Here is a 13955-nt window from a genome sequence, read left to right as displayed (position 1 = left end):
TATTATATTTTCCACTATGAATGTTTAGACGTAGAAACTTTTTTATATTCTTTCGATAATGTTACCTACAATACAAAGAACTGTCCATCAAAATGGAGCTGATGACTAAGGCCCAAATCCAAAAACATTTCTTTTCCTTTTTGGCCTGAGATCTGAGATAGACATCTTAATCTAATATTGACAAAAGTGTGCCAATAAGCAATCGACGAAATCGGTCGGATCGGTGTATGTGGTTATTTCTTTGTATGTATTTTCTTTAATTCTTTGTAAGTATTCATATGTATCATTGTATGAAAATGACAGTTCAACTGTGGCAATATCATATCTTATGATTTTAACTTACACCAGTTTTCAAAATAATTAAAAAGCTATTTCATTTGTTTTAAACATTACATGTTATATTTTAATATTATTTGTACGCCTTTATTTACATTATATGTTTTATATTGAATATCAAATATGAGTGTAAAGAGCGAAGAGATTGCATTCTATCCGTCGCTAAAAATGGATTATCTTCGTACGGTTTGGTTATTGGTATGCAGATAGGAGATCGATCGACTGTCACGGTCTGACAATCTCAGATTGTTTTCTAACTCAGATTGTGGATTAATTATTGGGTTCGAGAGTAAAATTAGGACGGCTGATGGCGACTGTCGTATATTAAGTTTCTCATATAAATACATTTTTGTAATAAAAAATAAAGCTCTTATAAAATCAAAACTCAAAACTCCACTGATTTATATTTATTTCTTTTAATCTTTTGAATATCTTCAAGCGGTCTTATTACGTAATATAAAACAACCTTTTATTAATATAATTTAATTATTATCTACATCTCAACAACAGTATTGGAAAGTTTTCTGTAACTAAATAATCATCTTCAAATATCACCGAAATATTAAGCTCGAACTCTGAAACAATATATTTATGTATGTTATTACTATGTGGTTAGACCTCCAATTTATTAATTACAGGAGTTTACTCGATCCAGAAATAGGCGGAAACCTTTTAAAATTGGGGAATTAGAAGAACTATACGATATGCCAATAATAACGAATTGCTGTTTTTTTAATATACAAGAAAATATATGTTATTTTATTTAGAATAGAATAATTGAAAGTTCAAATAAACATTTGCGTTGCTATGAAAACCAGTATTTTAATTTAGTACACACTATACTAATTACATCATTAAACATTAAACTTCAGAAAACAAAAAAAGTTTATAAGGCTTCTTGCTCTTCTAATTTTCAATATTTTACATAAAATTTAATTTAAATTAATAAGGGCCTGTTTCACAATGTCCGGATAAGTTCCAAATAAGCTATTCGTTACTTATTGGTAGGATAAATAGTATTTTTGCGTTTCACGACTGTCAGATAGTGCTATACGTCATGAAATTCGAAGTTTCTTATTTGGAACTTTTATCTTTCGAATAATTTATGGGTTGCATAGCTATTTGGCACTTTATCCATACATTGTGAAACAGGCCCTAAATAAAATAATAATTATCATTTTAATTTAGTTTTGATTTTGTGTTGGCGACGCGATTTGGCGTAGCCATGGCAACGTCACTGGTCATAGCGTCTCGGTGAGGTATGGCACTTACAGATAAAACATTCTTAATAAAATTCAAAATTTATTTATTCACGTAGGTAACAATGTACACTTATGAACGTCAACGAAAATAAATATTAAATGAATTTAATTTTACATTTACTGCCAGTTCTCATAGGACGTAGAACGGAAGAGAAGAACTGGCAATAGACTCCGCCACTCTTTTTAATCGCAACCTAATATATAGTCTTACCTATTTTAAAATTGGTAGTTGTTGTGGTGGGACACGTGAAAAGCCGGGGTAACACCATGTATAGAGGCACATCTCGGGAGCGACAGACGTCTCCTTCACCCACTTGAATGATTTGTATCTCTGTCGCTGTTTTAGAAATTACGTAAAATAAACAATGTTTAACAGATACCGGCAAACATCATGAACAAATGTCCTAGCCTGCGCAGGAGTGATTTTTAAACGGTTTTATTTAGCTCAGCCCCGTTTGTTTTATTCTTTTTTCTTGGGTCAAATTTAGTAATTCAAATTTCACCCTCTTCCTATCAACCGATTAATCTGAAATTTTGTATACACTTTGGATTTTGGTGACAATACAATTATGTTTGTTCATTATCATTATAAATACCGCCGCTACAAAATGGCGGATAATTTATGTTTTATTAATCCCATCAATATGGGTATCAAATAAAAGGGCTCAACAAGCAGAATACAATATACTATAAATAACGGGCAAGAAACCTTGCAATAATGAAGCACTAAATGAATTAAACAGAATGCGAAATAAAAACTAAAAACTAGAAAATAAAGAAAATTGACGTGCCCCACGGTTTTATTTTAGTCTATCTAGTCTATGCATATGTTTATAATTCCCACGACTGTATCTATTTTATTATTTTTTTGTTTTTAGTACATTTATCTTAAACATTGCAATGTATGTTTAACATAAAACCGTTTAACTTAAAATGTTTTTTTACCTATTTTTATTTGGTATCACTTAGGGTGGCGTTTCTCGAATCAAATAAATCTAAGCGTCCAGATTCGCAGCAGTCGTGATCAAGGGGAGAGCCTGAGTCAGCCTCAGTGACAGATAATAATTTGACATAAGAAAGGCTATTAAAAAGTTGCCAAATCTCTCATAAAACCACGCTATATTTAAAGGACTAAGGAGAAGAAGGAAAAGAACATTAAATTTGGAGAAAGAAAGCCATGAATATTGTGTTAAATTTATTGACTAATTTTACCTAGTTTGTTTGTATGGAAAAGTGGATCTCTGAATTATCAAGTTTTTCCTTGTACTTTAATATGCCTATTGGCGCCAATATCCTATAAATATAAATAATAAAGTACAAAACAGTTGTATATGAAACGCATGGTTCATTAATTCGAGAACGTCTGGACCCATTCTAAATAACTAAATTAAAATAAACAAAAATACGACTTTGACATTTACTTTGATATTTTCCCAACGTCAAGACACGAATTTCTTCATAGACAACTTTTTCAGTTTAGACTGTATTTACTATGAGGTGACGTATGACAGATCAGCTAAAAATTATTGTTTATGTTCGGTAACATTTTTTTCCACAGATTATATTTAAACATACCATCTCTTGAGTATCCCTCTGATGAACCACAGGTCTCAACTCTCACTAGTTGAAGTTCAATAGATTTTATCTGCACCGAGCAATCATCTACACGAATCTGAAAGTTATTTTTTAAACAAACATAAGTTTCTTCACTCAAAATACTATAATATGTATGTGCGACTAAGAGAGAGTCTCACGAGTATGTATGTGCGTGCTCCTATTTCACCATGCCCCCTGCTGATAGAGGACAAATCTTTGTTTTTAATTTATTTTATTATTCTTTATTAATCAAGATGTCATATGGAATATGGTGTAATGGTTGCAGCTTCTTACAAACAATGTGTAAAAAAAACTTGGCGATTAAAAAGAGTGGCGGAGAGTTTATTGCCAGTTCTTCTCTTCCGTTTTACGCCCTTGATTTGAGAACTGGCAGTAAATGTAAAATTAGAATCATTTCATGTATATTTCTTTTCTTTGACGTTCATGAGTGTACATTATGTTAGCTATATGAATAAATAATTTTTGATTTGATTTTGATTCGAACAGTTTTTTTTGTACTTCGTAAGTGTAGTAATTTCTCGATCTCAAATTATTATTTTTTTAATTTAAAACACACACACATAAATACACAAAATAACAATAATCAAAGAGAAAAATATAAATAAAAGATATAGTGAGAGGTATAATTAGCTGAGGAGTAATGAGCTGCAACCATTACACCATGTTCCATATGACATCTTAAGTAATTAATACTTAATTAATTTTAATAAAATTTAAAACAAAGATTTGTCCCTTATCAGCAGTAGGCAAAACCGTAAAATCGCCAAGTTTAGTCACAAAATGTTTCGTAGGAGCTGCAAAAATTGCTTAAAATTTGTAGATTTTTTGGAAAGCTAAGAAAAATAACCAGAAGACGGCTACTTCAGCAGTATTTCAGAGTAATAAAGAATAAAAAAATAAATTAAAAACAAAGATAACTTTACATTTGGCCCGAGCAGAGACAATCTAATGATTATAGAAATAACTCACCTTTCCTGTAATCGGTTTGTCAAGGGCACACACTGTAGTGTCAATTTCTGCATAGAGCTGAAAATTTGGCATTGACGCTCTCGAAGCGGGGCCAGACGCACGAATAGATGCAGGAGTTATCTCGCATCGCACTGGCTTAAGAGGTCCTGGTTCTTGCTAAAATATTTTATTTATATAATAAAATAATTTATGTAATTAATACCCTTATGATTGATTAAATAAAAACATAAATCACGATTTCATTTGTTTTAATTTGACTAGTAACATAATAATAAAGAGATTCCATCCTCGATAAATACGCATTCTTATGGTTTAAAAGACTATATTTCATGAACAATTATTATCAAATATAACAACTTGTAAAGTATAAAATAAATGTCAAAATTTTGACAAATGACCTTAACGAGAATCAAAAGTTTTACAATCTTGAAATAAATACGCCTAAGTTTTTATGATAGCAAATTAAGTACAGTGGTATCTTTTTATATCGAATGTCAAGGGAAATGCAAAAAATCGTGTTAACGACTGTTCAATTTCAAGAACTTTGTAGTTCTAACTAGTTAAATCATATGAATTTTATATATTTTTTAAATTTATTTTTGACATTTTAATAAAGAAAACTGTATACTTAAAAATAAGTAGTGTGCATACAAATTACACATGCCATGAAACTTTTGTAGGTTAATATTCCATCTTTGGCTATATTTTGCATAATTCTTTGTTAATATATATATAATATTTGTTAGATGTAGGATTACAAAATTAATAAATGCATCTATATAGCCATAGCAATGTGATAAAAAAAGCTATAAGAATGTATAACATACTCACATGCTTATATTGTACAAAAAATTGGCATACTGCATTTAGGGGTTTATTTAAAAATGACCTTTTCATACTGCATTGAATTGTGTACATAACATTCACAAAAACTCCATGATATGTTTCCAATAGACCCGGCCCAGCCGAGCTCGGTCTTCCTAGAAAAGAAGTTTGCTTACAATAGATAACTTAATTATAATATGAATTATAAATTAATCAGTTATATACCATATATAACGTCTAATAGTCCCAGTAGACTGACTTCATTTCAAAATGTATAAGATTTCGAGATGTATATAGCAGTGTTGGCCAAATGGCTTTAGAAGGTGACTCTAATCCCTGAGATCATAAGTTAGCTTCCCGGCTGTGCTCCAATGGACTTTTTTTCTATGTGCCCTGTTTCTTTGTGCGCATTTTACACTTGCTTTTAGGACTCTAAGACACAATAAATAACTTTTTAATTGAATTTAATTGATGGTTGTTCCCATTTTTCTCGCTTTGCCATATGACCAAGAGATAATTTTAGGCATAGTAAAATCCAGTAGTGCACTGTGTATATTTGAACGCATGAACATAGTCTCAAAACATAGCACAGTCGAACCATTAGACCAACACCCCTTCTCTACATTATTATGCTAAAAATATTGTTCACCTTTGAGTGGCATCTCAAATGGGATTTCAGTGACACCTACTGGTATTTTTCCAGCAGGGACAATTTCCATAGAGGTATTAATTAATGTAATGGGCTAAAACATACAAAAAAACCTGAATTTTACATTTCAGCTAGCATCGGTGAATTTAGATGATGTTTTTTTATATAAATATATCCATAATATTCATATTTCATATAGAAAATAAAAAATTGTTTTAATAAGTGCTCCTGAGTATCAATCCTAAGAAATTCACCTAATGTGGGTGAAAGGTACACCAGGTTATATGTATAAATAATTAAAATTCTAATTTCATATATATGTTTCCAACAATTCCAATGTATATTGCTCTACTAAGATTTTCATTACAAGATTGGACAAGGTACAGAACCAAAATAAATGGTCAACAGTGTTTAAGAGTTTTATACAGATTTATTAAATTTTTATTTGAAGACTTCACAGTTAAACCTAGTGAGTATAATAATATTAAATATAAAAATAAGGGTATATTAACATCCAAATTAATTGGTGGTATTGTTTTGAATATTTATAATAATTTTACACAGCCCTTCTAATTCTTCTATTTATTAAACTTACTTTAATACTGTTCGAGAAGGCATCAAAAATACCAGCATTTTTGGAACTTATTTGTAAATTGACCGAGCCTTCCATGACGAGTACCAAGCCTTCATGTCTTACATCGCTGTTGCTTTTAACGACTACAACACCGGCTATGACTTCCTGGAATAACTATTCAGTTATTTGCACATTCATTCATACATTATGTTTAAATAAATTTTAAAGTCAAAACAACACGTACGCCTTCATGATAAACTTTACTAGGACGTTTTAAACTGATTGTAAGAGTTGTCATTGTTCTTGAACTGGACAAAAAATAAGCCAAAAAATGATATTAAACGTTTCTAAATACTATACACTCTATGTAACTTTTATGAACTATCAAATTAGCTCAAAATTCAAATGATCTAAGAATTATTAGCGAAATAAATAAATCCATTAATAATAATGTCAATTGTCATATATATTTCCATGTGTCACTCTCACGTTTCTGACGCATTTATAGATTTGGAAGTTTAGTTTATCTTATTATTTGTGTTTTTGGAATTTATTTTAATTTTCTGGTTCAATTTTTATAACTTAACTCATATTAGACTTTTTAAGGAAAAAGTTAAAACAAACTAAACGGTTAATACAAGGCTATCCTTTTTTATTATTATTGGAATGTTTCTGAACGTAAAACTGTCACAACAAAAAATCGTTGCAAATCTGAAAATAAACGTCAGTTGCATAGAAATGTCCGTTCGATGTGGTGTGATATGAAAAAGCGGAATTCGAATTTTACGATTTTATTTATTTTTCTACATTGTAATACACCTGTTTATAATTTTATTGTTTTGATCAGTTGATTAATTATTAAATCGTGGATAAATTAGTGAAATTTGTGTGTTGATTAAATAAATCGGTGATGTTAAACGTGCACCCTGGATGGATCGATATTTTCTAGATTGAGTATAAAATTTAGCAGTAATATTATAAGTGGCTGAAGATGGAGAAGTCGGCTAGACCACGAACGGCTCTGAATGAGTGTGTTAAGGTGGTTGTCCGATGCCGACCTCTGTCTGAAAGGGAAAAGAACGAGAGTTATGAAGAGGTAAGATTTGTTTTGTTGATTTGGGGAACCAGGGATGCGCAAACCTAGTGCGTCGTCTTAAAACATCTACCAGGCTATCGATAAACAATAATATTGCACGCAATATTTTGTAAAAGAAAATTCGCACAAGTTATTTATCATGTTTCGCAACGATTTATTTTATATCGATAACTTATATACGCGCAAATAATTTTTCAATGTTACGGCATTTATGATTTTCTGATAGCCGAAATCTTGAATAATTTCTATGATTAGATTAAATATGATTCACGTGTTATACCTACGTGGGCTAAGACGATTTTACGCCCATACAAAGTCATACAGCGTACGTTATTAGCGTCATACAAACAATACGATGCCCCTAATAATTATTGAAATATGTATTGTTAAAAATATAGAAATAAGCTCTTGTTTCATCCAACCGTAATGCATCCTTGACCAACATTACAAGATTTCTTATTGAAATTAAATATTTTTATTATTATACAAAAAGGTTCATTATCAATACCATTATTTTTATTGCTTTTGTTTAAAATCCACAGTTAACTGACTCATGGAGATCTAGTTCTGAATCATAGTGTAATTATGTTTACTTAAATACAAAGACAATGTTTACAAAATACAGCTGAGTTTATTGAAATTATTAAATAACTCATTAAACTTTTTTTACAAGTACCCTCACTTAGGAGGTTGTTATATTTTTAAAATAATGATTAATGATTATATTTATTACCATTGATAGGGGTTTTGTGGTACCCACCTACTTTACAAGATATATCTGTTATCAAATATTCAACTAATAACCTTGTGTATTCCATAAATAAAATTTCCTGTTAAACTGTTTACATCTAATACATGTATGTAAATGACATTCCTAATAAGGATTGTTTGCTTAAATGTTTACATTGGCATAGTGAATTAATTAATGCATTTATGCTAAAAGGGATTTTATATTCCTAATGAAGGTCTATTAATTAGACAGCATTGCGTGATTATAATTATCTGAATGGACATAAATTAATCCTGTAGTATATAAACATAAAGATCTACTGGCGGAATAACCTGTTAACTGTCTTAGGGTGAGATTAGTCAAAGCACAGCGCTAAGTATGACCCTTGTATGTCAAACTGAGCAGAGAAGTCTTGACTTTGAAATTTAGTATATTAATACATTTTTTAATATGTTTCATTGATAATTTTTCCTAAGACCAGTCTTTTGTTTCTGACATAAGGATATTAACTAAGATTAGGATAGGTCTGCTTACGATATTTTTGTTATATTATATTGCACAGCTGGGGTTTGAATACCCGAATAGCCGTACGAATTGCAAATTTAGTTTCGCACGTCGAGAAATACGTAATTCCGTCAAACGTCGTTCTGCAACTGAATTTTTTAAGGCAGTTTTTCTCGCGGACCACCACTATGTGAAACCCGCTACCCACTGACGAATTTCCGAACCAATAATTGAGGCTTTTTTGAGAAAAGTGCGTACTTACTACGTATTGTAGTTGGTACTCACCTATACTTTGTATTTTAAATTAAAAAGTCCTAATAAATCATCTATCTATGTTCAAACTGTATACATGCTAATGATAATATAAATAAATTTAAACTTTGCGTTTACTGCACAAGACGTTATGACATAATTGCCATCTAAAGTTCTAATATGTAACTACTAAACGAATACATCAACCAATAGCGTGTTTTTGTATCGATCTCCCTTTCTCACTCTCTCTCAATCGGTCTCAAACGCTCTCTCCCTTTTCTTCGAAAACGCTGCACATCTTCGTGACGTTTCGTAAAAATTTTACCCTCATGTGTCTAAATAAGTTTTACTTCAAACACAAGAATTGATTGGCGTTCTAAGGATTTTTATGAGTTTTAAAATAAACAACAATGGTACTTATATTAATGATTAATCAACGTGCTCTTATTTTTACTAATTTAATATTGAGGCTTTGTTTGATTCGTACCTGTGTTGCTATGATATACTTAACTAAAAATTAACGTAAAAGAAATCGTTCGTTTGTTTTCTGCTTATCGTCTATTGAACATTTAATTTTATGTGTCAACATGTTGGTAGTTGTTTATGATGAGGAAATATGGGCTCAAAGTAAAATTTATGTCGTGTAACTTTTTTGTTTAAACATAATGTTTAATAATCTGCCTTTCATCAGTATTTTCATTAAACAAAGATTTTATTATATTCGCTATACTAGTTTTTGTTGCTTTTGGGCGGGTTTAAAAAAATGTCTTTTCCCACTTCTAGAAACGCGTTAAAAATGTTTTAAATAACGGGACAAACAGGCAGGAAGCTCATTTGATGTAATACGCAAGTGCGTTTCCGACTTTTTAATAATTGTTACGCTTTTGAAAGCGTTAGTTTTTTTTATAGAACCGGAGGCAAACGGGCAGGAGGCTCACCTGATGTTAAGTATTACTTAACTATTTTAATTTGAACACATGTTTATATTAACTGTACTACACTCGATATCACTTGCGAGTCCCTCATTAAAATCAGTTTATTGGCTATCTTGACATGGCCATAATCGTTCAGTCCAAATAAGTATGTCCCATATAAAACCACATGCCTGGAGTTATGTTTTATACGAATATTTGTACATAAACGGAAAATCTTTACCAAAACCGTCGGCATTAGTCATGATTGTTGAATTTGTTTCCCATTGATACGATATAGTTATACCTATACATACGATATAGTTTTATTCAAAAATAAAAAAAAGATGTCTAATTAGTTCTAAATTTAAATGAGCAGTTCGCAAATCAAGGGCGTATAACCCAAGAAGAACTGGCATGAAACTCTCCGCAACTCTGTAATCGTTAAGTTTTGAGTCGTACAAATTGTTCGAGCTGAAGCAAATCAATCCCAAAGATCATTTAATATTCGTCGTTAACGTTAAACGATAATGTTGAATTTAATCAGTGATAATTCTCTAATGTTGCTTGGTAGTTTGTTGTAAAGACGAATACAATTTTTGAAGTTATACTTTTGACGCGATGGAGAAAAATGATGTGAGTGAATTTTTACGATGCGCGCACACCAACACTTAAATTCGACATCGTAAAGTTAGATCTAATTGGGATGGACATCGATAACTATGATTAAGTTGTATATTCTAGTATTTTTATATTTAGAACACGTGTTTCGTAACAGTACAATTAAACAGTGTGAATAAATATTTTGGTGTTTTTAAATCAATTTCATATACGACGGTGACAGTATTTACTATAGTCCCCGGCGCGGTAGTTGGCAAGGTTTTGGCGTAGTGGGGGCAAGTTCGCGCATCGTACACTTAGTGGAACAAAAACTGTTCACTTTTATTGATTGTCATTATGGTTATTGCCATCATTTATTTTAAATCTTGTATATAAACAAAGCAGAGGAATTCGTGACATTTATTAGGTGTTATAAATAAAACATAATATGCATTTTTTAATTAAGTAAAAAAAATATTATTATTAAAAATTATTTTAATAATATATAATTAGTATTTTAATTAAATTTTTCTGGCATGTCTGCGTAAAACGGTATTTGGTCCTGGCATTGTAATAAACGTTACAAAAACTAAATTTAAAACAACAACAATTAACAAAACCAAAACAAAATTAAAACTTAATTTAAAACTGAACTCGTACCAAAAAGTCAACAAAACAAATGGTACAACTTTCGTGCCGGCAAGTGTAATCGAAATGTAAACGCGGTGCGGGAGGCAAGGGTCGACTAACGCACCAATAGCGCGCTGTGATCGGCGCTACGTCATACCCCGCGTCCCGCTTGACTACCAAAGAGACCTAAAAAACGACTTCTGCGCATCTAACGACTCTTGCCAAGTTCGGTGCCGAACATAATAATAATTTATTTATTTCAATAATATCTTTTTTTAATCTATTATAAGTCCTATATATTAATCATTAAATATATAGGACAAGCATTGTGTTGACAACAGGCTTGTTAAAATGAACTGCCTTTTCAATGTAAGGGAAAGGTTCAATGACCTTCCGTCACGAGGATTTTTCTTTTTGTCAATAAATAGAATAAAAAATGCGGGCAATGCTATACAATGTTTTCGTGACCTCGTTATTTGATATTTTTACGTGTACAAAAGAAATTGTAGTTAAAGAGTTTTGTTACTACTGTCCTCTATAGTTTATGATTGTATACAGAGCAATTTTTTTTTTGTTTTTTTTTTTTATTGCCGAGTGGGCCTACCTCCCCGGCGGCTTACGACAGCAGTGTTGACCTAGTGGTTTTAACGAGTCTCATCCCTAATCGTAGGTACCCGATTGAAGGTTCCCGGTGAATGCAATCGTGAAGAAGTCGGCGTTTGTAGGACACAGGAGACTGATCCTTGCCTATTAGAGTGACAATTGAGCATGAAAGAGATACAGAAATCTGAGGCCTAGACCTAAAAAGATAGCGCCACTGATTTATTTTTACAGTCTATAGTCAAATAAATCAGTGGCGCTACAACCTCTTTAGGTCCTGGCTTCAGATTTCTGAATCTGTTTCATGATTATTTTTAAATGTAGCAAGTTGGTGATCAGCCTCCAGTGCCTAACACACGTCGTCGACTTTTTTGGTCATGTCGGTTTCCTCACGAAGTTTTCTTTAAAACATTTGAAACACTTTGAAAGCCCATTGATGCACAGCCCGGGATCGAATCTACGACCTCAGGTATGAGAGTCGCACGCTGAAGCCACTAGGCCAACACTGCTCAGTCTATAGTCACTAATTAGTAATCTAAAATGATATTCAAAATTTCAAATAGCCCTTTTGATGAGTATTTTCTTCATGAATATTGGATATGTTATAGGCTGATTAAATACGTAATAATAGCATCAGTGCCCAGTGCGTTTCGACCGCGGGACGCGTTACGTAAAACCACAAGGTCATGATTACTTTCATCTTTGCATTTATTGCAATATTTATAAACCACCGGTTAAAATGTATTACATCTCGTCTTGATTTTAGTAGCAAAAAAACGTATGTGAATGTAGACGCGTCTTGATACTTTATCGTATCAAGACAATGTCAAAACTTTTATTCTACGTTTGTAGATAAAACGACGCTAATGATGGAAAAAACTAAAATGTTGACTATAGCTCACTTAAGGTTGTCGGTGTTTTGTGACGGTGTGCGTGTGCATCGTGAAAATTTATAATTAGTTTTTCACTAACCCGCCAAAAATGTTTTTTTTAAATCGACTTAAAGAAATAATTTGTAATTTTTTTTTCCTTCGTTTTACAACAGCGAATTGTCAACTCTAAGAAGCCCTACCTTAACGCGACGCCTTTTTCTCGAGTGCTTTTCAGCGTTGGCGACTGCCATAAGTTGACAGATGACAATTGAATTATTGTTGTTATATTATAGCTGTCTATAATTGTTTTAAAAGAGAGCATACTCCTCCTGAGAGCCCTTTATGGGCGTCCCGTGGGCTCGTTTGCCCATTGCTTTAAAATAAATCAGTTTGGGCATGTCTAACATACATACATCTCTAAGTAAGATCAGTATACAAAATATAAATCAGTTTCTGCATAAAGTTTTTTGTCTCTTTTCATCACAACGTAAATACAATTTGATAAAAAGAGACTGAAATATACTTAAAAGGCTTATTATTGTCCAAACTTTGCTTATAGTTTTTTGTATAAACAAAGTACGTTGTATGACTTGTAGGAAATGTTATATTCCTTAATACGTATTAAACATAAAATAAGTACTTAATAAAACAATTCATTAATTAAATTACGGTTATAGTACGTACGAACAGTAAGTTATCGCTATATTTAACTATTTAGGTACTTAAATATTTAATTTGAAAAAAAAAATGCCATCAACGGCTGGCAGATATATATAATATATATATTGGTGTGCGTATGTGTAATTGTGATCACGGATAGAAAAGAATGGAATAAAGTCCTATGTCCTCTAAGTGGGGCAGAGGACATCCAGCGTAAGAAACTAGCTTGCTTCCAGGCAGCTCTCTTATTTTCACAACATTTCAGCTTCCCTCGCCTCTGTAATGCTTCGTTGTCACAGGTCTGTATTGGGAATGGATTGCCTCGGAGAAGGCTTTTTACCCGGCTTCATATAAATAAATGCAATATTTTATTTTATTACTGTTAATTGTATAAGTTGCTTAGAATAAATTGTTTTTTCTTCAATTTGTGATTTATTGAATGTGTCACACATTATCCATAGGGGAAGAAACGAGTAAAACACGAAGAAAAGGCCTGGTACGATCGTCTATCGACAAAAGCTGTGAACAAATTTGATGGCAAATTACAGGTGTGAACGGTGTAGGTGCCTAACTTAACACTTGTTAATAGGTGGTGGTATTTACTAATAATATGTACTAATTAAGATCAGATGTAAAAGGTAATCAGTGCCTGAGAAATACAGAAGTATGCTTAAGGAAATTTTGGATTGGCTGCTTATTGCACTTGTAAATAATCTTTTTTATATTCGGAATGTAGAGGTGGGTTACCCTGTCGAAAGCATAACCCAAATCAGCAATGACGAAATCTTGAAAACCAAACAAGTGGACTACAATATTATAATTGTTGATAGCTAATGATAATAAAACTAGTTAATTTAATTAAAAATCA

At 31.7% G+C, this 13955-nt stretch overlaps 2 protein-coding genes across 4 annotated transcripts in view; one reads left to right on the top strand and one right to left on the bottom strand.

Annotated features, from left to right (window-relative positions):
- Nucleotides 1-776: 776 nt before the first annotated feature.
- On the bottom strand, nt 777-6663 carry LOC110998253 (vacuolar protein sorting-associated protein 26C). Of its 2 annotated transcripts, none has more exons than XM_022266804.2 (8): nt 6477-6663; nt 6254-6397; nt 5659-5752; nt 5016-5164; nt 4185-4340; nt 3174-3270; nt 1810-1935; nt 777-911 (listed from the first exon to the last, which is right to left on the bottom strand). In XM_022266804.2, the coding sequence occupies exons 1-8, from the start codon at nt 6528-6530 to the stop codon at nt 826-828; spliced, it is 906 nt and encodes a 301-aa protein (XP_022122496.2). In that variant the 5' UTR covers nt 6531-6663; the 3' UTR covers nt 777-825. The 2 variants fall into 2 exon arrangements, with proteins under 2 accessions (XP_022122496.2, XP_045489482.1); XM_045633526.1 differs by having other exon boundaries at nt 6254-6393.
- Nucleotides 6664-6971: 308 nt separating this feature from the next.
- LOC110998251 (kinesin-like protein Klp68D) overlaps nt 6972-13955 on the top strand; it is a 51682-nt gene continuing 44698 nt past the window's right edge. The window contains exons 1-2 of one of the 2 annotated variants that reach the window (XM_022266801.2): nt 6972-7328; nt 13549-13635. In XM_022266801.2, the coding sequence (XP_022122493.2) occupies nt 7224-7328; nt 13549-13635 (192 nt within the window). In that variant the 5' untranslated portion in view covers nt 6972-7223. The remainder of the gene's footprint in view (nt 7329-13548; nt 13636-13955) is intronic. The other variant, XM_022266803.2, reaches the window with a different exon arrangement.

Source organism: Pieris rapae, chromosome 23, assembly GCF_905147795.1.
Source record: "Pieris rapae chromosome 23, ilPieRapa1.1, whole genome shotgun sequence".
NCBI lineage: Eukaryota > Metazoa > Arthropoda > Insecta > Lepidoptera > Pieridae > Pieris > Pieris rapae.
Note: the sequence above shows the minus strand (reverse complement) of the source record. Positions and strands in the feature narration are given on the sequence as shown.